The sequence below is a fragment of the Dermacentor variabilis genome, chromosome 2 (assembly GCF_050947875.1).
Source record: "Dermacentor variabilis isolate Ectoservices chromosome 2, ASM5094787v1, whole genome shotgun sequence".
Lineage (NCBI taxonomy): Eukaryota > Metazoa > Arthropoda > Arachnida > Ixodida > Ixodidae > Dermacentor > Dermacentor variabilis.
In genome coordinates, this window is record NC_134569.1 from 54,310,544 (window position 1) to 54,336,296 (window position 25,753).

At 45.8% G+C, this 25,753-nt stretch overlaps 2 protein-coding genes across 3 annotated transcripts; one reads left to right on the forward strand and one right to left on the reverse strand.

Moving 5' to 3' along the window:
• Positions 1–104: 104 nt before the first annotated feature.
• LOC142571895 (peptidyl-prolyl cis-trans isomerase A-like) lies at positions 105–11,121 on the forward strand. 2 transcript variants are annotated; one of them, XM_075680580.1, is made up of 6 exons: positions 105–569; positions 2,001–2,089; positions 3,812–3,916; positions 4,205–4,501; positions 10,640–10,809; positions 10,881–11,110. In XM_075680580.1, the coding sequence occupies exons 2-6, from the start codon at positions 2,081–2,083 to the stop codon at positions 11,020–11,022; spliced, it is 723 nt and encodes a 240-aa protein (XP_075536695.1). In that variant the 5' UTR covers positions 105–569; positions 2,001–2,080; the 3' UTR covers positions 11,023–11,110. The 2 variants fall into 2 exon arrangements, with proteins under 2 accessions (XP_075536695.1, XP_075536696.1); XM_075680581.1 differs by lacking the exons at positions 2,001–2,089; positions 3,812–3,916; positions 10,640–10,809 and having other exon boundaries at positions 119–569; positions 10,881–11,121.
• Positions 11,122–12,145: 1,024 nt separating this feature from the next.
• LOC142571898 (uncharacterized) lies at positions 12,146–24,251 on the reverse strand. The gene is made up of 5 exons (XM_075680585.1): positions 24,010–24,251; positions 18,909–19,039; positions 17,648–17,724; positions 15,452–15,532; positions 12,146–12,327 (listed from the first exon to the last, which is right to left on the reverse strand). Exons 1-5 carry the CDS (start codon positions 24,109–24,111, stop codon positions 12,209–12,211), a joined length of 510 nt encoding a protein of 169 aa, XP_075536700.1. The 5' UTR covers positions 24,112–24,251; the 3' UTR covers positions 12,146–12,208.
• Between the last annotated feature and the right edge of the window lie 1,502 nt (positions 24,252–25,753).

The following is a 25,753-nucleotide window of genomic DNA, read 5'->3' on the forward strand; positions in this document are numbered from 1 at the left end:
GCATAGAGTTTCATATTAGTATTTATTTAGAAACTCTTTGTTTTTACGTATAGAGTGGTCTAACACGTCTCGCATGAAGAAAATTTGCCTTCGAGATATATTACCTACTATTGCCCAAGAGTAGCAGTCGAAATAGGTGGTGTTCAAATATAGGTCACAAAAAGTGGTGCTCTTTAGATCTTGAATCCGAATCTTAAAGGCTATGCTTTGGCTGGTTGAATACGACGGAAGCGATTTTGGGAGCCGAAAACACGTTATCGACGTCGGGTTTGAGCCAACGTTGGTTTGAGCACCATAGGATCGGATCGGATCGGAAAACATTTAGTGGGCTCTAGAAAAGAGATCTTAGCGGCTGCAGACGGAAAGCGTCTGACTCCGCGCTTCGCCTGACTTCGTACTCACTGGCTGCGTACATGCCCTTGCCTGAAACTAAACGCCAACGTACCAGTTTTCTTTCATCAGCAAATCTAGATAAACTGCAGGGAAATACATCGCGAATGCGCGGTGCACGAAGACAACTTCTTAATGCGTATAATGCAACGCTGAGTTTGAAACAGCCCGTGCCATCCGTGAGTAAGATAATTTTATCTTGTTCGAATATTAGCTCACCTTCTTCTGTAACACATTGTCATGCCGGCACTTCACTACAGTCCATGTAGCGAATATTCATTATCGTCGCTATATCAGCGCCGACAGCCACGCGTTTTCAACGCCAACCTGCTTGTTTGCTGCTGCCTACACTCATCGAGATCACAGTATAGAAAGTGTAGTTTTCATGCAACACATTGCTATAAAAAATGACTTCGTCTAGGTGGGTGGAGCTACACTTTTTACACCAAGTAAAAGAAATGGCGACTTCCTACACTAGCTACACTTGTGTAGCCAGTGAAGGTATAAAAAAAGTAATAATAATAAATAACCCTCATATATGGGTTAGATTCGGACATTATTATGGAAAAATTATTTTCCAAAAGTCTCTCTCGCACAAACACACACAAAATACGGCTCTTTCTTTTACGTGGCCTCTACCAGCCTCTGAACTCGTGCGCGTAGTACGTTAATTACGCGAGATATAGCGCACTGAAAGCACCAAAATCGTGTGTTTAAAACACAAACACAATTTTCTATCAAATACCGCACCCTCAATTTAGTAATTAAAAAGCGCTTTAATCAAACTAATTCGCAATAGTTCTATTATGAAAGAAATAATCCTGGTGGGGTACGTCACTGCTGACAGAATACCATTGGTTGCGTCCACAAATGTTTACCGGGAAACGCTGGCCGCGAACGCTATGCACGAAGGCGGGCTTTCTGGCAGAAACGCGGCCTCTTGCGTGGGCCGCGATGCGACGGAGACGTGCGCCATCTGGAAGTATTGCAAGGAACCGGGCGCGGCGGACGCCGTGGCCGGTCTGTGTATGGTAGAAACGCTGGAAAAAAAGTTTATATATGCATTTATATATATGCATGCTTAGAAGGAGTTTTCAAGCAAATAGTCTGAGAAGGCTTAGGAGTGAGGATCAACGGCGAATATATATAGGCAGGGGTTGAATATTAATATGCAGAAGACAAAGGTAATGTTCAACAGCCTGGCAATGAAACAATAATTCATATTATTAATAAATTGTGAGGAAACCATGGCTTCTTGAGGAACCCAAGTGGTGCCCGTGTTGTAGCCACCAAATATTGAAAAGGGGAAAAGCAAACTGTAAGATTATGTCGAGGACGGCTGCACAGGCATTCGCCGCGTGCTTGGGCAAGCTTTTCTACGAAACAATTTTCGAACTTATTCCTCGCCTGTATTTTGAAAGTACGACTCCTCAAAGCTTCTTAATTCTCTTAAAATTCTTCTGATGTCTGCAGCTCTACTTTTTAATGGCTCACTGGCGAATATGCGTCACATGTATACGTTAAGTTCAAAGTCTTATTTTTTATTTACGATTATTATTAATTTTAAAGTCGTTCTAAAACCATTTGTTTCTTGGCGAATCCGCCAGCAGTAGTGGGTATGGAACAAGAACGGCAGCCATGCACTGGACAAGAACCAAAATTGTCAAATCGGTTTGCTTAGCTGCTGGACATGGATAAGGTAAGCTAAACCGTGCGCCATATGTTTGCACAAATAACGAATCTTTCTTCTTTCTTGCGGCGTGCTTTTAAGAAAATGCAGAACTTTCTTGGTCAAAATACCAGTTATTTCGCATGTAACTCGGCGGGGATGCTCAGATTGCTGCCCAGGAAAGTCTGTGCCATATATATATATATATATATATATTCAAGGGCAAACAAATAAGAAGCGGATATTTTCACATGACTTCCCAGGAATGCACTTTTCCTATCATGCGATCTGCTTCTGCGTTCCATCCGCGAAGAAACAACGGCGAGGAATGTTGTGTACGGTCGTGCTCCACGATTATATAACAAGGGACCAAAGGACGAGAGAAAAAGAAAACTCGCACGCCTCCACTCGCACAAAGGCTCGGAAAGGGGTGGCAGTGACCACCATGAAATCAACAGTGGAAAGAGAAACTTTATGGCACCGCCAATGTATACAATATGTTATCCACCTCTACCCTTTTAGCAGCACCACCGATATGATAACTATATATATATTTTAGACCATACAGTTTTTTTCTTTTCTAAAAAGGCTGTATGCGCAGCGGACGTGGCGTCTTTGCAAGCAAGGCGGACATACTTTGCCGAATAGCGTGAGCTTCAGAAGACTATAATGAATAAAAATTTATTTACTTTTTTATTAGTGCCTTAGGGACAGTTGCTTAGATGACGAATTTGAAGGCAGCCACAATCTTCAAAAGTCGCACCTAATCCGAGATATTTGTGATCGAATTCCAACGGTAAATCCAGGCAATGTCGAAACCGAGCGCCGCGGGAGCGCAGGAAACGCGGTCCCGCCGTATCGTATCGGACCGAAACGACATGCCCGTGATAACGAACGCGAGGAAATTTCAACCCACACTTCTTTACGGGGCGCTGCCGTCTGACGCGCAGCTCAGCCTCGATATCGCCCCGACTGAGCTTTGGAATTTGAGGCTGAATATCTTGAATTAGGTGCGATGGCCAAGATTTTTAAAAGATGGGTGGACATGAAAATGTCACTGCCTCCAAATTTGCCACTTAGACAACTGCTCCCAAGGTACCTATAAAAAGTTAAGGAGTTAATGTTAATTAGTCTTCTAAAGCTCACGTTATTAGCTGCTAAGTCCGCCTTGTTTAAGAACTAGTCTGCAAGAACGCCACGTTCACTGCGCTTATAGCGTTTTTTATGAAACATTTGTATTCTCTCCCAGAAAAACTAAACAAAAAAAGACACCATGTATAGATACAAGCAGCCCATCTGTGCGCGGAAGCCTCGTGTATACTTACATTTACGTACACGTTAAAGAACCGCAGCTGGTCAAAGTTAATTCGGTGCCCTCTACTACGGTGCGCAATCGTGCAACGTGCAGTTTTGGGACGTTGAAACCGCACAGTTCATTTTATTTAGTTTAGGCTTGACTTGTGTCATCTCTGTGCGGTCCGTGTGCCAAATTTTGCCCGAGAATCCAGTTCGCGGGCATTAAAATAAATGAATCCCAGTAATATTTATCTTTATGTTCAGCCGCGGGGGTGCTAATTCTGTATACACTGTCAAATTCCACCGTATTCTCGAATGTCATCTTGTCAGTCCTGGCTGGCTCAGATGCCTGCTACGCGTCCTCTCTGCTTGTCTCAAAACGTCAGCGTGGCGGAATTCGACAACGTTCAAAACAACCAAGTAGGAAGTAAAGACAGGCAACACGACGTCATGCAGGCAGCACCTCGGCAGGCCAAGCTCCTCTCAGGCCCTCCCTCTCTTCGGGGCCTATGTGCACGTTGGCTCTCGAGAACGCCCTCCAAGGTTGTCGAAACTGTCGAGGTATTGTTTGGTTTTTGCTATAAGTTATAGCTGTATACCCCGTAGCGGCCGGCCCTCTCCAATGTCCTCTGAACTCTCCCGCGTAAACATTATACCTTTATAGCCTATCACGTGCCGAGGGCCTACAGATTTCTCATTAGTATTTCCTTTAGATTTATTTTATGACTATGCTTCAATATTGTCACGTGACGCTCCCTAGCTCTTAGCGCCTTTTTCTTCCTCCATGAGACTAACACCCCGAAGCCACACGTGGTTCATTTCCCTGCCTGCCTCTCCTCCTCGCGCAAGCCCGCAGAAAAGCCGCACAACAAGCAGCAAGATGAGCAGCGTTGTCGACGGTCGTCGCACCACGAAGACCAGTTCGAAGATTGCGAGACGACGCTGGACGGGTTGACGTCCAGGAACCCGCACTGCTTCCTGGAGCTGACGGCCAAAGGGAAGCCCCTGGGCCGGCTCGAGATCGAACTGCGGGCCGATTTGGTGCCTAGGACAGCCGAGAACTTCCGGCTCCTCTGCACGGGAGAGAAGGGCTTCGGCTACAAGGGCAGCACGTTCCACAGGATCGTCAAGGACTTCGTCTGCCAGGTATGCTCGCCTCGAAGGGAACGTGGCGGGAGTTGGTGACCAACTGACACATTCAAGCGTATAGCTTTATGCGAGGTGGCTGTGCATGACGGAAGCTCGACCCCGCGCTCGTCTCTTGCGTGCTTTTGTCGTCCGTTCACGTGATGGTCGTAGCAATGACCAACCTAATCCCAGTGAACAGACGGGCAGTCCTTCGGAAAAAAAGGCCGTAACATAAGCGGCTCGACTCGTTCAAAAATAGCCGCGAACAAGTACAATATTGTATCCGAAGCTTCCTGAAAGCGCATATGTGTCATGACGCTTTTGGACTTCTCGTTCCTTCTGCGTTGAACGGTGATGGTTTGGGCTAGTTAGTTTTCCATGAGACTGTGTGGACTTGTCCTCGTTTTTCCTGTGCCCCTTGTCATGCTTCGCGCTGCACCACACGGATTCTGCGTTGAATGAATGTCGAAAAAAACAATCTCATCTTTGTTAACCCATCAGCCTATTTTATATCCGCTGCTGGGCGTAGGCCTCTCCCAGAGATTTTCTATATAGGTGGGGTCCAAATCCACGCCCCATAGACGGCTGCCTGTAGGGAACAGCAATTAATCTGGAAGGTCATGCGCTGGCTGGTTGCATATGCGCCGGAAGCAATTACGGAGCCGGAAACACGCCGCAAACACCACGTTTTGGGCATCACCTATTGCTCACATGACTTCATCGTATGCCTGTAAATTTCGCAGTTTCGTCGTCCTTGAGTGGGTTTCCATTCCCTCGGCATCCATTCTGTAATTCCTATAGTCCACCGGTATTCTGCTCTGGGCATTACATAGCCTAAAACAGCCGACTAAAACTCGGAGAACTATATATATATATATATATATATATATATATATATATATATATATATATATATATATATATATATATATATATATATATATATATATATATATATATATCATCAGCCTGGTTACGCCCACTGCAGGGCAAAGGCCTCTCCCATACTTCTCCAACTACCCTGGCCATGTACTAATTGTGGCCATGTTGTCCCTGCAAACTTCTTAATCTCATCCGCCCGCCTAACTTTCTGCCGCCCCCTGCTACGCTTCCCTTCCCTTGGAATCCAGTCCGTAAACCTTAATGGACATCGGTTATCTTCCCTCCTCATTACATGTCCGGCCCATGCCCCCCCCCCCCCCCCCCATTTCTTTTTCTTGATTTCAACTAAGATGTCATTTACCCGCGTTTGTTCCCTCACCCAATCTGCTCTTTTCTTATCCCTTAAGGTTACACCCATCATTCTTCTTTCCATAGCTCGTTGCGTCGTCCTCAATTTCAGCAGAACCCTTCAGAGTGGTTGGAAGGCATACTTTCTTGGGAAAAATGGCCGCCCGTCGATGGGAGCGAACTCTAGCGGCTTTAGAGACAAGGAAAAGCGTGATCACGTGCTAGGCGAGCGCGACACTCTTAGCGTTGGAAGCTAGCCCAAGTAACTATCTCACGAGGGCGAAATACCTTCGTGCAACTATAATAACCCTAATAAGACTACTTTCGAATAACAGAACGGCCGAGAGGGCTGTACTACGAGTGCTATGACTGATAATTTTCTCTCTCTCTCTCTCCCTCTCTCTCTCTCTCTCTCTCTCTCTATATATATATATATATATATATATATATATATATATATATATATATATATATATATATATATATATATATATATATTCATCTCATATATGCGATCGAATGCGAGCGCTGTTGCTTTGTCTCTGCGTGTAGTAGTTAAGAGAACGAATTTAAGGGAGGAGAAGAAGAAAGGAAAGGGAAAGTTTCTGAAGCATAGTTGCAGCGCCGTGGTTTTAAAGCGCACCCGCGGTAGAGAAACGGAAGGAGATATAAGCGTGCCTGGTCATGATACGCACACGACAAACTGCCTTAAAATATTTAGAGACTTGAGAGAAAGTTTCGTGAACAACCGACAACAGGGCAATCAGCACTGGAATACGACGAGAGAAATTATTGAGACGTGGAAAATTCCCTTGAACTAAGTATCGTTTGCGAGACAAATGCTTGGAATTATTGAACTTTTTAAAAGATGAGGGGAATATGCGCTCACCGAGAGGACAGCGTCCGCACGAGATCACACCAGGCATCTTACTGAGACATGGAGCGCTTTGTGGCCGGAACAAAGCCTCTTTCTCTGCCGGCCAAGTGCAGAAAACGTGCGTTCCGATGGCTCAAGGCTTCGCGGGCATAGTATAGCTCTAGAGTCTAGGAAAAGCTTAAACAGGTGCGAGCCCGGCACTCTTAGCGTGGGAAGCTAGCCCCAGTAACTATCTCAATGACTGCTGCTCACGAGGTCGAAATACCTTCGCGTGTAAATATAATAACCCTAATAAGACTACTTTCGAAAAACAGAACGGCCGAGAGGGCTGTACTACGAGTGCTATGACTGGTAATTTTCTTTTATATATATATATATATATATATATATATATATATATATATATATATATATATATATATATATATATATATATATATATATATATATATATATATATATATATATATATATATATATATAAACAGAGGGTGGTCTCAGCGAACACAGATGTCTTAAAGTTGCCTGTAGCAGATGGCACAATTCTAGCCAATGAGCTGGTCTACTCGAAGAGGCGGACCTTAATTGCGCAAAAAATTGAAGTGAATAATAGACTAATTAACAAGAATTACTGATTAAGTTCTTAACTAATTACCTTATGGCACATATTGCAATTTACAAATTCTAGCGGGTGCGACAGTAAGGCACATCCACTTGCAAAGAATTGTCTGGGTGACACGATTTACGAGATACTATGCGTCGTCAAAGATGCGGTAAAAATGCACTGTCGTTAACAAAACATCGTTTTATGCGTTGAAGCACAAAAGTAACGGGAACGCCAATGCATTTCTCAGCAAACTTCGGGAATAAATATCTCGAAACCGGCGTCATCAATATTTTCCGAGCGGATGCACCTCGCCGGCTAGACTTCGTAAATTGCAATAAGTGTCATAAGGTAATTACTAAAACGTAATTGGTGAATTTTTGTTAATTAGTCATTTAGGCATTTCAAAATTTTTGTGCAAGTAATGTCCGCCTCTTCGAGTAGACCAGCCCACGGATCACGGATTGAAAGTGTTCGCTGAAACACCCGGCATATTAAGCGTTGCGGAGCCCTAAATAAGTTTAGTACAACACTTGCTTCTACGAAACAGCGTGATGACGACATTATAGTTCAGCTCGCTCCGTTCCCGGAGTCCCTGCCGATGCAACATGCTAATGCAACGAGAAGAAACGCGCCCAGCACACTCGTTCATTGTTTTTTTATGAACGACGCCACCGTACCTAGCCTGTCGCGTCGTGACGTCACGATGACGTCAGGCGTGTCATTTCGAGACTAATTTTAGTGTCAAACTAAATTTCTTAAAGCGCTCGCCGACCTTCTGGCCTCGGAAATTATGCCATCCACCTTCTAAATGGACATTAAATTCGCGCACCGAATCAATTTTACTTGTAAGGTATTCCTTCAACACCTCATGTTTATTTACTTGAAGAGAAAAAGTCGTTTATTAATCGACACGATGAAAGCTAAACTTACCTCTCGAATTTAGCGCTGATACCTCCGCGCCGTCATTCATTCATTCATTCATTCATTCATTCATACTCTCAGCACATGCCTAGGCAGGAGTCGCGGTTATATTGTTGTCGTGTACAAACTAAACATAGTGCATGTTTAAACAATACAATAAAAATCAATCAGGATAGGAAGGTACAACATATAAACAAATACGAAAACAATAAATCACATGAGCTACAATTAACAAGTTATATCACCGTATAGGTCAACAAAATAATTAAGGAATTTTGAAAAAAGAAAAAAAGACAAGTGATGCACCATACTGCAACCGAGAAACAGCTAACAATAAAACGTATTCTCAACCGTTTACAAATAATTGGTAACGCCTTTTTTAAAAGCTTGTAAATCAGGACATTCTACTATCTCCTGTGGCAAGTTGTTCCAATCGTCTATGTTTCGAACCAAGAGCGAATGCTTGAATGATTCCATTCTATAATTTATAGGTGTAATATGCTTTTAACGTTTTGTTCTGGGGTTAACGGCATTCTGTAATGTGATGTGTTTTTTAAACTCTACTTTATAGTCCCCGCTTAATGCGTGGGAAAAAAAAAAGAATGTCAGCCTGTTGAGCTGTATCTTCTGCTTGACAGTCATGCTTCTATATACGTTCGGTGACGGACTGGGTTCTAGCGTATGTATTAAAGACAAATCCCAAGGCCTTATTTTGTACGCGCTCACATTTGAGTTTGTTTTGTTGTGTGTACGGCTCCCAAACATGACTTGCATAGGTCTGTACAGGAACCATAGTAATTTCGTAAGACATTTCTTTTACTTCTGGGGTGGCGTCATGAAGTTTTCGTCATGATGACCAAAGTTTACACATGACTTTATTACAAATGTAGTCAACATGTACCGACCAGTTAAAATCATGCGTGAGATGAACCACTAGGTACTTAAATTTTTTAAGCTCAGCTAATTCTGCTCCGTTGATGCTGTAGGGGAAAATTAATGGATCTTTTTCTACGCGTTGTAGGCATGCAAACAGTTTTTGATGCGTTCAGCTCCACTTGGCGCTGGTCACACCGGAGAATGAACTTTTTGTAAGTGGTTACTATGTTGGTTGGTCAGTAAGTGTGCATATTTTAGCATACGCAATGGTGTCATTTGCATAATGTTTCATGGATATTTGTGGTTCTTCACCACAAATATCCATCATATTGCCCATATTGCTGAAATATATGGAGAAAAGTAAAGGGTCTCTAACAGATCCTTGCGGCACACCCGATCAAATTGATTTATTGATATATACAAAAAGAATTTAATGACACAAATTGTTCCCTTTCTGACAAATATGCCTCTATCCTTTTTAATAGCGAAGTATTACCCAGGAAACGAGACAGCTTCGTAAGCAGTTATGTGTGGGATATTCTATCGAACGGTTCGCCGAAATTGATAAAGATAATACTATTTACCCTTTCCATCAATAAATTTACCGTTTTCGTGTGTAACCTCAGTGGGACTAGTGACTGTCGAGTGCCGTCGTCTTAAACCACGCTGATTTTTACCAAAAATGTCGTTTTCTTCCACAAATTTCTTTAGGTGGGTTGTTAAAGCATGCTCAAGCGCTATCCAACATGTACTTATCAAAGAGGTTGACCGCTAGCTAGTGACGTCATGTTTGGAACCATGTTTGTGAATTGGTTCTACCTTAGCCCGCCTCCAGTCTCTCGGAACGCCTCCGGATTCTAGAGATGTAGTACAGATATCCGAAAGGAGAAAAAAGCACCACTCGACATATTTTCTCATCGAGCTTAAAGAGCAGATTCAGAATGTGATCTTGTCCACTGGTTAGCTCAGGTAGACATTGCTTAATGGAAAGCCCTGTTTGGGATGTAGAGCCATCATCTCATAATAAAACTGATTCAAAATATTCATTAAAGAGGAAAGCCATTTCAGAGCTGTTCGTGATAGGCTTATTTTCCTATTGCTTCTTTCTTTATTTCCTTGTTTATTGTCAAAAATTGAATGCCAGATTTGGTTCCCGAAACATAGCTCCAAAATTTTCTTGGTATACTTGAAAAAAATGTCCAAAACGTACGGTATATACGTCGGTGCGCCGGCACAGATTTGAAGGTATCTTATATTTGTATACCGCCTTTTGGCACAGGGAGATTTCCTCGAAGCTTACTAAGTCGAGGCTTTGGTTCGTTTAGCATGCGTTGCAGCCACTTTACCGACAAACAAGCAACTTGACCGTAGTAGATCGTTCTAGAAAATCCCTGACATCGCGGGCACCCGCATTTCGTTTTTTATGCCTTATCGCATATAACAAGCCTATTCTAACGGTGTCTTATTTTGCTTTTGCGGTAGGGTAATCTGCTATTAATGCTTAATCTAATAACCCTCTTAAGCGTCTCTTTAAAATGTGTTGATCGTTGGAACTAAAGCTGCGCTGTATTCGTTGTATATGGGCGTGTCCGGTCACGGGCTCATTTAACGGAAGTCGGGCGAACCGCACAACGGCCACATGCAGGGCGGCGCTTTCGAAACGTCCACGGGCAAAAAGTGCGGCCGATCGGCGTACGAGCAGCGGTTCTTCGAGGACGAGAACTTCGCGCTGAAGCACACGGGACGCGGCCTGCTTTCCATGGCCAACCTGGGGCCCAACCGGAACGGCTCGCAGTTCTTCATCATGCTCGCCAAGCAAGTTCGCCACGTCCTTCGGAGCGCGGATGGGGTGCCTGTGTCTTATTAAGGGCTGTTTGCTTTTTCAGGGCGCCGTTCATGGACAACAGGCACGTGGTGTTCGGCAGGATCACCAAGGGCATGAACGTGGTCAAGACCATGGCCTCCTACGGGACCATCAGCGGCAAGCCGACGACCGAGGTGGTGATCGCCAACTGCGGAAGCCTCTGACCGCGCACATTCATCCGGCGGCTGCAGGCCACAACGATCGCTAAGCGGAACAGTTGCAATCTGTTAGAAACAACGCAATTACCCCATCTATACAATTTAAATTGAATCGCGCTTCGATTAAACGACGCGTCCTTCCGAATTTCCATAGATACCTTATGTGGGCGCCCTTTTCACGTTCTTAAAGGCGTGCATGCATCCAAGTGTTATGTGCAGGCAGGGCTCATTTATGCGCAAGGAACGAGAAATCGAACGAGAAATCGAACGAGAAATCGAACGAGAAATCTCGTGTACCCTCGCAGTTGAGTCCGCCCGCCCCTTTTGGGGGAGGTCGAGCGTTCAATACCGCGCTCTCGCCAACAAATAAATTTTGTATGTGCTGTGCAGTGCATGTGAACTCACGCAGGGATTATTAGCTGAACGTGTGGTTTTTATTATGAATTACGTTTATTCGCGCCCATTCAGCTATATACAACAACCTTATACTCGCTGTCTTCCGCGGGTATTTCGCGCTTTACGGGTATCCTCGATGCAGCCGACCTCTTGGAGGTCGGCTGCTGTTTTTATATTTCCCGGGTTTTCTTTGAAACCCAGAAAAAGGACTACGTGAGACGTATTGTAAAGGAAACAACTCGATCGGTGGTTTATGAAGGTGCTCTACAAATCTGCGTATCATACTTGGGATCCTCAGCTAATAACTAAAATTTTTGGTTAATTAAACTTACCTAATTAGTGAGTTATGGGGAAAAAAATGTTTGAGTTACTACAGGCTATTGCGAACAGTATGCGTTCGGTTCAATTCGCTTCCGACGCGCCTTTCATTTTTAAATTCTTGGCTGAAGTTATGTGGGACACCCTGTATATTGTATACGTTGTGTTTTGCGTGCTTCCTTCAACACCTCAGAGCTCCCGAGCACTGATGTTCGGGGCTTACTTGCATAATGCTAAGGTGTAGTTGTGTAGCTCTTTCCGTGTTGTCTGTGGCTCAGCGCTGTCTTTGGTCGAGCGCTTGCATAATTTGCGCAATTTGCGAACGCGGGACATTCAGAACGACATTGAGATATGCTGCATACCGTTTTGCACGGGCGCAAAATGTTTGTTGACCGACCCATAGATCAGGCGCCTGTCGAGGCCATTGCGATGGTATCATCATTTATTACCGTACGAGATGCACTTGCATTGCTTTCGTTTACATCGGCGTGCATTTCTCTGTGCTTCCGACTTCGTTTTTCTTCATTATCGCCTTGGCTTCCTCCAAGTATTTGGGATCCAGCGTGGGCGTTCTGGAGCTTATGCCGTACACGGGTGCTGGAACAGGTTTAAAAATGAGATCACAATTTAACAACTTGCAGTACGAAGAAGGTTCTAAATCGTGAGACAGGGAAATGAGCAATACTTTTCGGCTGCTTTCACCAAGAACAACAAAGGATAAGTAGTGACCGCAGTTACTTCTACACGAATGAATGAATGAATGAATGAATGAGATCATGAGTTCAGTGGTTGCGCGACACCTTTGCAACTGTGAAACCTCTACCTTCCTTGCCTCTCGCGAACCCCGTCACCGTGGGTCATCGCGAGTCAGTCACCGTGTGACCACTTGTCACCGTGTCACCGTGGGTAAGCGACCCTTGCTGACGCGCTCGCGAGGCGACGCACGGAGAGACATACATTGGGCCTTCGGATACATTGCGCACGTTGTCCTCTTTGGTCGGCGTTTTATTCGGCTCGTCGGGACTCCCGCGACGGTCACACGCGCCCTTCCGTTGCGTCGATTTCCCGAGGCATAGCCGTATACGATCGTGCTGCTGCCTGTTTCTATGCATCCCATTCGTCCCTGATATGGGCCGGGTACGGAACGGCGAGAGCGCCGGCCGAAGGATAGGTGGCCCCTCCAGACGGGTCCTATATAATATGTATTCTGCTCTGTCGGAGTGTGCCGTTCAAGGGCACCGATGACTATGTGAACTCTCTTGTAATCATGTTCGATTCTGTTGCAAACGAGCCAGGGAAGACCTGTACTTGAAGCTTCTCTTTATTGCATATAGTCAGCAATAGTATACCCGCGTGTGAATAGTTAAGAAAATGACTTCTTTAGTACCTTTTTGTTATCGTGAGTGCCCGGTTTGCCGTAGCGCTAATTATAAATAAATGCTTGCAGACCTCCTTCGTGAAGAATCTGCGCAAATTGCTTATAGAACTTGTCAATATATCATTCATAATTAACGGTTCGTGACGTGAACTGATTTTTCCGTGTGCCGGCGCCTCTAAGCACTTTATTTTGTTGTGGCTTTTGCCCCTGGACCTTAGACACAGCCATTGCAAATGAAGAACACGTGCTGCAGACCCGGGGGCACTTCGGGCACTTCATGTAAGAACGTTCAGGTGATGCACGTTACTGTTCACGTTTCTGAAGGGGTAAGGGTCTCCCCAACTCGAAGTCTCCCGAGGAAGACTTCCTCCACCCGAGTTAGGTTACCAGGAAGGGAGCATACACACGAGGGAATCACAAGCACTAATTGATAAGGTCATTGCGCGGTTAATGACATAAGAATGTAAAAGTTTCTGCATATACAAACAACTACACAACTGTGTTTTACAGCGTAATCCAAAGCTTACTCGCTGCGTCGTTTGACTTTAGAGACACGCCACGCAATTACCTTAAACAACCTCTTAAGGATCATTAAAGAAGTCAAGAGACAAAACGCGATGCATCCTGGAGAATGACCCGCAGCTATTTGCTCAAATTTCTTTTAACGGCGTGTAACGAATAATGAAGGGCGGAGTTCCACAGTTCCACAAACGCTTACATTTTCTCTTTCGATTAAAGAAAATCAGCGGTAATCATAATCTGTTTTCCATTGAATGACGATCGAGAAGAGACCCGAGGACAACGAGTCCATTTCTAGCTGGAGCGGGCCCGATTATATATCTGCGAGCTAACAATAATTATGCGCATCGAAGGTTATGTAGGTGGCTTCGCTGCCCTCCGCTATGACTAAGCCACGTCTCTCCACGTGCGTGACGTCGCTAGCTGTCGTAAAACCACATGCGAAGGAGCTTATCTGATGATGATGATCATGACGACGACGACGACGACGATTTATTGGTATCCCCTTCGAAACGGGGCGGAGACAAATAGGCACCTTGGGTCACCAAATATTCAAAGCTTGAGCTAATCAATTATTATTATATGATGATGATGACTAATTGGCATCACCTTTGAAACGCGGGGTGGTGACTAATAGTCACCTAGCCAGCTTGAGTTAATCAGGTATGCTATAATATCCTTATACCTTAAACCATACCATACAATATATATGAGGAGGGTGTGCGTTAAATTACATACGAACCGGTGTGTGAGCACAGGGCTCCCCCCACATGTGCTCATGCCTATGCATAACAGATGATGACCTGCAGCGCTGGCTAACGACGTGCTGAGGCACATAAGCTTTCTGTTTTAAATGAGGCCGTCAGGCTGTGATCAACACCGCCCTGCAGGATTACTGAAGCTCCATACTGAAAATCCAGCGTGGAGGTCAGTGGCGTCCAGATCATCCATCACGGAGTAAACAGTATACATCAGCATCACTGCAGGGCAAAGGCCTCTCCCATACTTGTCCAACTACCCCGGTCATGTGCCAATTGTGGTCATGTTGTCCCTGCAAACTTCTTAATCTCATCCGCCCACCTAACTTTCCGCCGCCCCCTACTACGCTTCCCTTCCCTTGGAATGCAGTCCGTAACACTTAATGACCATCGGTTGTCTTCTCTCCTCATTACATGTCCTGCCCATGCCCCCCCCCCCCCCATTTATTTTTCTTGATTTCAACTAAGATGTCATTAACTCGCGTTTGTTCCCTCACCCAATCTGCTCTCTTCTTATCCCCTTAATGTTACACCCATCATTCTTCTTTCTATAGCTCGTTGCGTCGTCCTTAATTTAAGTGGAACCCTTTTCGTTAGCCTCCAGGTTTCTGCCCCGTAGGTGAGTACTGGTAATATACAGCTGTTATACACTTTTCTCTTTAGGGAAAATGGCAACCTTCTGTTCATGATCTGAGAATGCCTGCCAAACGCACCCCAGCCCATTGTTATTCTGATTATTTCAGTCTCATGATCCGGATCCGCGGTCACTACCTGCCCTAAGTAGATGTATTATTCCCTTACCACTTCCAGTGCCTCGCTTAATGCCGAAAAACACGAGGCGAAACCACATTAACCACTGCAGATTCACATGGCAATTGCCTGACAGCTACATATACTAAACGTGGTGCATAAGAAATTCCTTCATCTCAGCGCCCGTTTTCCGGAGCCGCTTAGTATTTACGAATGAAAGTGTCGACACAAACTATACGTGGACGACTGTGTGGGTGTGCCCTGTATTTGTGTTGTCTGCGCCAGAGATTATAGTACACTTGATTGGGCATCTCACTGTTTCCGTAGACGTAGCCGAAGCAGACGTTCCAGTTCTTGTAGTCCGTCCCCAAAAACCGCACTGCTACTTTCTGGTTGTCTGAAACAAGGACAGTTGCATATTTATATTAACATGGTGCCAGGAAAGTGAGTGTCTCACAAACCGCACCTCTGGAGGTGCTAGCCTCAGGCGTGCGTTAGAGAGGCAAAGAGCTCGTTTAAGTAATGTTTGAATGAACATAGAAGAACTTATCTCTGGGCTAGTTGGTAGTTCTTCTTAGTACGTTGCTTGAGAGCGCAAAAGAACACACTCATATGTACGCACTCACTCATACACACAAACACTTGTTTGTGTGTGTGTGGTGGTAGAGGGGTGTCCTTTCTTGGGGTGTTCGTGTGTGTGTGTGTGTGTGTGTGTGTGTGTGTGTGTGTGTGTGTTTGTGTGTGTGTGTGTGTGTGTGCGTGTGTGTGTGTGTGAGAGAGAGACAGACAGACAGACAGACAAAGAACTTCACTAATGGTCCTGAGGAACAGCGTTAGGTTACCTCCCTTGAGAGAGAGAGAGAGAGAGAGAGAGAGAGAGAGAGAGAGAGATAGAGAGAGAGAGAGAGATTTAGTGGCACAAAGGGGGGAGAGGTCGGCCTCAGTGACGTGCCTCTAGCCTGCTACTCCATGCTGGAGAAGTTCGGGGGAACGACAGAGATAGAATGTGAAGAGGAAGGAAGGTGGTGGTATGGCGAATATGATGCTGATGAGGGTTCCACAACATACTGTTTCTGTGCAACACGTACGAGTACACCACAGCACAGCACAGCTCATCTTCGCGGGAAGAGGTAGAAGTTACTGCAGCGCAGCAAGAGACTGTCTATTGCTTTCATAATCTGTGCCGCTGTTAGCGCAACTGGCGTATTTAAACGAGACAGTAGCAGCTGCAGGGCGTCGAATATTCGTCGCAGCATGGCTTTGATGACGGACTCAGATGGCGATATCTGCAGTGCACTGTCCTTGCTCGCGCTGACAGCCTATAGGCCCGTGTGCGCGTCGGCAAGCGGGGCCATACATTAGATTCCGGGCGTTCGCGGCTCGCTTGAAGCAACGGTTCGGAAAGATCTATCGATGCCGATTCAACTACGTTCTACTGGACCTGCGGAACTGGAGACAGGGAGCTCTCGTTTGGACCTACAGCTTGTCCACGTCGACGACGAGATCGTCTCCTCCGTTGTTGCACTGACGCTGCCGCCTCTTTGTGGGACATACTTGTCTTGCTCATTTGCTTCAGTATTTTTTGTCATTTTTCTGTTTAGGACAATCCTTGGAATTGGCCTCGTGGGGTCCATCGCAATTCGAGCATTTCATTTCTTTTACTGTACATGAAGATACGTCATGGATGCCGGCACAGCAGAGGCGTGCCGTCTGGCCTGTGCACACAGCGCTGACATGGCCTAGCTTTAAGCACTTGTGACATATTGCAGTGGTCGGGGCACATAAGGACGCACGCGGTCTCTCACGTAGCCCACCTTGACGTGACCAGGTAGCGTGCCTCCCTCGAAAAGAAGCGTGACGCTCGTCGAGCCACCGAAGCAACGTACCGATACAATCAACACACACACACACAATTTTATCCAGCGGCCGTGCACACACATAAAGGAAGAGCAGAAAAATCACGATTCGATCACAAAGCACGCCGTGGGGGGGAGGGGGGTGCGATTTCCGGATTAGGTTTGCAACCACATGGGGTTCATTAACGTGCGCCCAATGCACGGTACACGGGCGTTTCTTTTTCTGTCTTTTCTTTTTTTTCGTTTTTTTTTTTTCATTTCGGCCACATCGAAATGCGGCCGCGGCCTAACGCCCAAGCCACTACGTCACCATGGCGGTACAGAGAAGAATAAAAGACATCGCTCTTCTGCATCATGCCGTTCTCCACTTTTAGCACGTGTGAGTGTATTCTTATGGAAATAAAAGAACTGTGTTGAATTGAATTGAACTGCAAAACTGAAGCGCCATGCGACGCCAGGCGAGTGTGGCGAATGACGTCAAAAAAGAACAGATGTGATGTTCGTGCTCGATCCACACAGAGCCTTCACCGCCCGATTCGTATGCCGATCCCCCCAGGTTGGGTTGCGCCATTTCACTAAGGAACACGAATCAAAACAAGAACATCTCTCTATACGGTTCAAAGCAGCCGCCTGCATAGGCTTTACCAAACTCTTACCTTGATCCGCGAAAAAGAACTGAGCTGGGTGGTCGGAATCCTCTAGTACGCGAAACGTATTCTTCATCATCTCATTCCTGCGAACAGTATACATATATAACAAAGGTTAACGCGCAGCCCGTCTGTTACAAACTTAAAAAAAAAAGAGAAAGAAAACCAGCCGATACCAAGCAAGCAGTGTCACCTTGACCTTGATTAATCACAAGTACGCTCAGCAGCGCACTAACAAGCTTGTTATCGGCTTTTTTTCTTCTATGTTCATTAGTACATCTGAATATGCCACTGTGAACCAGATCTGGCAGGTCGCGAGTGTGCGATGTAATCGGAGGGTTTGAAGAAGTACCGAGTGAAAACGGCTCGCGTCCATTGTGTATATATCCAAGAAATAAGATATGTAGGGCGTACTGGGCATGCGTATATATGATCCGAAATCTTTTGTTCGCGTGGCCAGGCAGCGTCGGTTAACGCGTTGAATACACCATTTCCAGGATTCCCTATTCTGCAGAACGTTGTGCTTAACAGAATAAACTGAATAAACGCACGGCGCCAGCGCTGTGTCTGCGCGTTTATGTGCCCTCCCGATGTCCTCGTCTCTCTTTAGCTAAACATTTTGACTACGCGCGACTTCGCCATACGCGGCTTGTCTTTATTAATTCCGGAACGATTTGCTCTAACTGTTGGTTCCAGTCGGGGTGTTCGTTTGTGAGCCTAACCCGAGTTCTTTTCGTCGCACCATCTTGGGATGAGAAATTTCGCGTGCAGAAGGGCGAGTGCTCTCGGAGGCCATATTGCGACATCATTTTTCGGGTTAAGAGTGTCTTTTTTTTTTAAAGTGCCACGGATATTTTCGAGCCATATCTGGACACAAAAGCACCGACATATATCGCAGTAAATTCGGCATTTGAAAAAAAAGAAACTGTAAGAAAAAAAAAATGACCGGTCTTATTCACAGGCAGTTTTAGGCAGAAATTTAAAGGGATTTTTTACCCTCGCTGACAGCGCTATAGACGTACAGCACGCAGTGTGTATGTTCATTTAATACTTGAACCTGCTCATGCGCTTTGAGCAGGTTCAAGCAGGTATATATAGCAGAAGCAGGTATATATATATATATATCTGTGTGTGTGTGTGTGTGTGTTTTCGCGGAATCATGCTTCACATCCATGGGTGTGGGTTTCGCAATGTAAGATGTTTGCGCTTTAAATGCGTGAATATCCTAACTGTTGTGATCATTGTTAGCCTCAGAACGGTGTGTACTCACGACTTGCTCCGGTAGGTGAGTTGCACCTCGTAAACCATGCCATCCTTGTGCTTTACCTCGTACATGGTGCAGGTCCCCGAGTTGTTGTAGAGAGTGCCGGTCCTTTCGACACTGTACCAAACGCCCGCCGCCTTTACACGTGAGAGCAGAAAACAGGGGTCAGCCGCATAGGTGCTTGGTCACATGACTGCTAGTGATAAGCAACGAACAGTCGACCCCAAATGTTTACAAACCACCGGACCTCGGCAAAGCGTTCTTTCTTTTTTTTTTCTCGGGCAGCCTGTGTAGCCAGTAAAACAGCGCATAACAATGTTAGCATGTTAGCATGTTCGCATATACTATATTAGGGGCTGGGAATGCGAATACCAGGCTGCGTTGTGAGGCTGCGTAGATATTCGTTTTTTTTTTCTTATCCCGTGGTCCGTAAAACTTGGTGGTCGACAGTACAGCTGTGAGTTGTCTCTGTAACTTTTTTTTTTAATTTGGAGTCTTAGACGGGTGTACACGCAATGCACCGACGGTCTTTAACGGCGTTGCAAACGCGGAGCCCTGTTATGTACAGCACCGTCAACGGGGAGACATTGCGATGGCGTGCAAGAGTCCGATAGCCTGCGAGTCATATATGCACCAATCTATTCAAACGCGACCAGCGGAGTGCGTGGTTTTTCCCGCAGCCTAGCCAAAAGCAAAGGGCACGGATGTGTATCACCCACACAGTTTCCTATGACAATCACTACAGAGGGAACGCTGGCGCCGGTGTCTATGGGAGCCGCAACCATGGCGGCTTACCACGAAGATCGGACAAATCAGTCTATTAACCATCACTCCTTGTGTAGCTGAATGACCGTATCGTCAGAGCTGAATGAATGAATGTTTGATGTTTAGTGGCCCAAGGCCCTACTCATAGGTAGATGCTCTTTCGGTATCTACTCATAGGTAGATACCGAAAGAGCACGTATCGAGTAAAAATTGTAAAATATAATTAATTGGCCGACTATTTAGTCTAATTGGAAAATTTATTCAAAGCCATTATTTAGCGCTCCGGGAGTATGTGGCCATTCCATTTCAACTCCATACCGGAATCTCGGGCTTTCATTCCGTTCACGTTTCATCTTCCAGGCTTGTTCCATCATTTCATTACCATTCCATACCGCGTGTTTGCATATGTGGAACGATTCCGGAATCATTCCAACTCCGGAGTTGGCGTTCCGCAACTCTGGTATACGCATATATATCCTTAACCGTCAACTCTGTAATATTGTAGGCCGTAAAAAATGTACACAAAGCACGAATCCATAAACATTGAGAGCTAAGCCTCCACATTTAGTCTCTTTTGCACAAGTAATTTAAGTGCTTTTAACTTCTCACTGAGAGGCGTATAATAATTATCGGGCACTGAGAGCACGCAGCCTCTTCTTTTTGTCTTCTTCTAATATCTTTATCTCACGTGGAGTTAACAGTGAACACATACACACATCATTCTATATATTCTTGCGAGCTTGTTCGCGCTCTATGTCCTTTTATTGCGTTTCCGAGTTTACTGTATATTTACGTCTGCTATAATTATAAACCCCTTGTCAATCGCACATATTCTCAAACTCTGTACTCTTTAAGTAGGCAAACCAGTAGAAATATTGCATTGATGTTGCTTTTTTTTTTCTTCCTTAATTTCCTTTTTCGTTGTTTTCAAACTTGATTCCAAGTCCAGACAAACGAATCCTTCCCACTTCAACCCCCACCCCGCCATAAGATAAATAAATGAATAAATAAAATAAGAACAATGATAAAGCTATACAGGCGTAGCGGCCCCCATACTGTATAGCTAAATTTATAATGGCGGCGTACATTGGCAACAAAAAAAATGTAAGCGTCCAGCGGCACAGCTAGTGTTTCGCACGGGATTAGGTCGCTGTACACGAAAAACACACGAAAGATTAATTTGCCTTTGGCTGTGTTTCCATTTTTGGTTTCGTTTCTCTTTGCTGCACCAGACTCAGGCGAAGCCCATTAAGGGACCCGACACTGGAGCAACTTTGCACGAGGACATACACGCCAGTACAGGTTAACTTACTCGTACATGCTTCTGGCAAGGACATGCACTTCACACTTCTCCATCATCTAATCCTGATGGCCCGCGCCTCCCCCTTTTTTTTTTTTTCGGTAGTTTGCGGCCATGTCACTGCTAGACAAGTGCGTAATGACGCGTTTCTCTCGACACGACGGGTGCCATGGTTACACCGACACTGTTGAAAAAAGAAAAGTAAACTCGCGGGTGTGGAACAATGAAGTCACAAAGCACGCACTGTCGTTCTCTCTATATATGCCCTTTCAAATTGTTTATGTTGGTTAAAAAAGGGGTTGGGTGCACGGAGTTTCACGCCATGATTAATAACACGCGTACTTACTGCACATATTCGTAGCTCTCCGGCTGCGTTATAGCGGCGTTAAATTCCTGGCCAAAATTCTACTATATTGCAGCAAAGCCGTTACGACTACAAGTGCCGTAAATGCGGGCGGTCTTCTGAAGTATATACTTGAGTTACGCTGCTACAGTTCGGCAAAATTCGATAGACTGTCGAAGGGGCAACGTCCAAAATTCCTGGGAGTGAAGTGGGCAACGTTCCCTAGTGTTTTAACATCAGCGTCTTTTATTATCCTTTAGGAAAGGGCAAATATCGGAAAGAAATAGGGTTTGGCCCGATTCTCGTAAAACGTGTTCAGGGCGCAAAAATCGGTAGTTATCGGATTTTACCCGGAAACGAATTAATAGACCGTATAGTTATATGTAGCGCTACGTTGCAAGCCTGCGGATTACCGTCATCGGTCGCTATAGAGTCAAAAATAGGCGAGCAATGACATTCTTTACACTTTCCGAATATTTCAGTAGGCTACATGCAGGGAACCTGCTAAGTGCCAACGCGGAGGCACTGTGAAGGTGCGTCTTGTCTCTCAGAAGCGTTGTAACGGAATCCGCGCATACACAATTTTCAACTCTGAGAGCAGGGTAAAACCGAAAGACTGAAAGGTGGACACGTTGCTGTATGCTGATTTATAGGTTACTTGAGCAGCACGACACAACACTGACCAAATTTACTACGATAGCCGTGAACAGTACAAAAATTGGGGGGAGCTGATCAGCTGGCCCTAGCTCCCCCTCGCTCCCCAGCCATCCCCGCTGTTCCGGTAACGCGCTCTGTGATTGGACGATCGCACGTCGCAGATTCAGCGCGCTAGCTCTGACTATGCATACTGCATTGCAGGCTATGCCCGAGTTAAGTGATGCTCTGTATTCCTCCGCTATCTTGCCTTTGTTGCCTTTCTTCCTTTTCCTTGTTTTCTTTCGTTTTTTTTTTTTTGTAGTTGCTGGAGTTTATTTCTGATCATTGGGACAGCCGGCGCTTCGGTAGCCGATTTTCTTACGGCCTCATCGTTTAATAAGCAACAACAACCGCCGGTCACCGCCGGTCAACAGCCGGCGTGGGTAAAACCTGCATGCCTCTGCGCCAGCGTGCAGCTGGGAGCTGGGCGCCCAAATATCCGCTGAGCTATCGCGCAACATCCACACTTATTGGCCGATTAGGCGGGGTTTTGAGCGCAACGCTGAGCCTGAGATTGGTGGCGTCTCATCGCGCATTTCGGGGTTGACAGCAGGTTATAGTGTGTAGCGTATTAAGACGATCGTTCTGCGCGCAGCAGACAGTCGTCATCGTCGTCGTCATCATCATCATCATCCTGGTTACGCCCACTGCAGAGCAAAGGCCTCTCCCATACTTCTCCAACTACCCCGGTCATGTACTAATTGTGGCCATGTCGTCCCTGCAAACTTATTAATCTCATTCGCCCACCTAACTTTCCGCCGCCCCCTGCTACGCTTCCCTTCCCTTGGAATCCAGTCCGTAAACCTTAATGGACATCGGTTATCTTCCCTCTTCATTACATGTCCTGCCCATGTCCATTTCTTTTTCTTGATTTCAATTAAGATGTCATTAACGCGCGTTTGTTCCCTCACGCAATCTGCTCTCTTTTTATCCCCTTAACGTTGCACTCATCATTCTTCTTTGCATAGCTCGTTAGGTCGTCCTCAATTTAAGTAGAACCCTTTTCGTAAGCCTCCAGGTTTCTGCCCCGTACGCGAGTACTGGTAAGACACAGCTGGTTATACACTTTTCTCTTGAGGAATAATGGCAACCTGCTATTCATGATCTGGGAACGCCTGCCAAACGCACCCCAGCCCATTGTTATTCTGATTATTTCAGTCTCATGATCCGGATCCGCGGCGCACTACCTGCCTGAAGTAGATGTATTCCCTTACCACGTGCAGCGGTGGCGTAGAAGTAGGGTATCCGCCTCACGTGCAAGAGGACCGTGGTTCGAACCCCGGTGCCGCGCAATTTTCCACCGGATTAAAAAAAAATCCGCGTGTTGATAAAATTGCACAAACCGGTCTGGATTGCGGCCTGATGCCGGTAACCAGAACCGGTAATGCACTCCCTCACCAGAGCAGGATTGGCCACCTTTGTGCAGCTCTTGGCCACAACCTCCTATATACGAATACAGCAGACAGTAAGGTATTCTGAAGAAGATAGCGGTGTCCTCGGTGTGTGAGTTCAGAGGCTGAAGAAGCGCCCGAAGCGCGCTTATTTTTCGTCTCCTCTCTGGCCTACAAGCTGACACGCGAAACTTTAGAAGCCAGGAGCAAATGACGGTAGCGGGCAGGAGAACACGATCGATTCTACTAACAGAAAAAAGAAGAAAAGGTTATATCTGCGCAGAATCAGTCTATCAGCCTAGAAAAGGGATTACGACAATAAAAAAAAAATAAAGAAAGAACAGCACTGCTGTGGTTAGTATCTGCTATGCGTCAGAACCAATATTAAACGTTCTGTTGCTAGTCCATCGGTATGTCGCGCGTCTTCTTCCATTCTGTCGGTGTTTGCGGCTGCAAATCTTTCTTGCAGTGCGCATCCGACGAGCTCAGGCGAGCACTATTCTCGAGCCGTTTCTCTGCGACTTGCCGCGCTGCCCAAACAAGCTGTATTACACGGGCTTCCGCTTTACACGACGTGTACTCGGTGCGCTTTCGTGCATGCAGTACACTCACCTGCTCAGGGTCAAAATTTTCCATGAGGATCATCTTTTGCGCAAGGGCTCCGTTGAGAAGGACCCAAGCAGCCGTACCCAATAAGTATGCAACCGACCACATGATTGCCAGAGGATCTCGAACGGTGACAGCAGACCTCGACGTGTACAACAACGGTATCGCGAGGAGTTATCTATAGTGTGCCGATCGCTTCTTATATCGGCACTTCGCTTGTACGCACCCGTTCGCAGAAGCAAGCGAACGAACGAAATTACAAGCTGGTCAAACACGAGGTACACCTTCGAGTCACCGCTCGGACTATATACTTATACGACAACCTACGCAAGGGGGGGGGGGGGGGGGGGGGGCAACCTCTTGACTCGCAAATTTGCGCTCGCCAGTGTATAGACAAAGCTGCCACACGGCAACTGCTTGTTATTGAGAGGAAAGGTGTGCAGCTACACCCGAACCATCGATGTGGAGAAACGCGCCACTGCTTCTGGAGAGCTGCGTTCGTTTGCAGTCCCACATGTTCCGCGCGTGCTGCGCAGGCCAAACATCGTTGATTTTCTGGAGGAAATATCCGCAAATATATATGAAAAAGAGAAGGATGAAAAAAAAGGAAGCAGAAGAGATAGGCAAACAGCGAACCGAAATTAAGGCTCGATCGGCTTAAGAAGTGCCCAGACTTCATTTGTAAGGTTTGTTTTACCCTCGCAGCAAGGTTATGTGTACTTATACAGCGCTGGCACGACTGAAGCCTGTGTGTTTGCACAAGGGCTGTCACGAAAGTACGCCAAGCTCCCAAGGCGGGAAGCTAGGTGCTGCGCAAATAAGACGACAGCGACGAACGCCGTGCGCTCTTTACGCAACGCCAAGCTTTACAGAAGCCCTATAATGCAGGTGGAAAAGGAGCGCATGCTCCGCGTGTGCCGACTTTTCGGCCCGAGTACGCGCGGCCGCTACTGCGAGTGTACCGTGCAGCACGTCTCGTCTGACTGAACAGTGTGAAGACGCTGATCGCACGCTCTACGTGATGAAGTGGCAGCGCCGGCGAGTTAACTGCTAATTTCTCACTAGTAACTTGCGAGCGTTGGCCTATACACTAAATTAGCGCTTGCAGATATCCGTCGCAAACCGGCTATCCGATTTAACGGGAGGGTAGTGAATCCGGTCTCGAAAGCCGCGGTTATCCAGTCATCCAGGTTTCAAGAAAGGGATATTCAGGATATCCGGTTTAAATAATCGGTTAGCCGGACATTCGTATATTCGGACACGGATATTTAGTTTTTAAACAAGGAAATTTGTAAGGATGGTCAATCGGAGCAGAAGTACTACAAATACAAACTACAAATATAAGAATACAAGAGAGAAAGAGAGGTAATTTCGACACAAGTAAAGAAGAACAAATATCCGGCTATCCGAATATCCGAATATGCGGATACTATAGCCGAATAACCAAGTGTATAACCGATCACTCAGGTTATGCGATTTACAGATTCGAATAACCAGCAAACAGAATAACCGGCTTTTCCGCAAAACCGGTGTGATGTTGCTGCACTACTTGAAATCGGAATCTGTCTCGTTGACCTCGTAAGGTTACCTAAATATAGCAATTCCTGTGACACCTGTGTTGATTATTATATGGTTGACTGTGTTGCACAAATAACTATTTACTAATTTACATCTTGCGTATATCAATAGTTTGCATTTATCAATAGTAAGAGTTTGTACAGTATTGCCAGTCACCATTCATATTGGACCA

Coding starts and splice junctions, on each gene's coding strand:
- LOC142571895 (XM_075680580.1), top strand. Junction 3,917..4,204: donor AGGTTGTCGAAACTGTCGAG/GTATTGTTTGGT, acceptor TCCTCGCGCAAG/CCCGCAGAAAAGCCGCACAA. Junction 4,502..10,639: donor TCAAGGACTTCGTCTGCCAG/GTATGCTCGCCT, acceptor GGCCACATGCAG/GGCGGCGCTTTCGAAACGTC.
- LOC142571898 (XM_075680585.1), bottom strand. CDS start 24,111: ATGTGGTCGGTTGCATACTTATTGGGTACGGCTGCTTGGGTCCTTCTC. Junction 17,725..18,908: donor CTCACCTACCGGAGCAAGTC/GTGAGTACACAC, acceptor TACTGTTCGCAG/GAATGAGATGATGAAGAATA. Junction 15,533..17,647: donor GTTCTTTTTCGCGGATCAAG/GTAAGAGTTTGG, acceptor TCCTTGTTTCAG/ACAACCAGAAAGTAGCAGTG.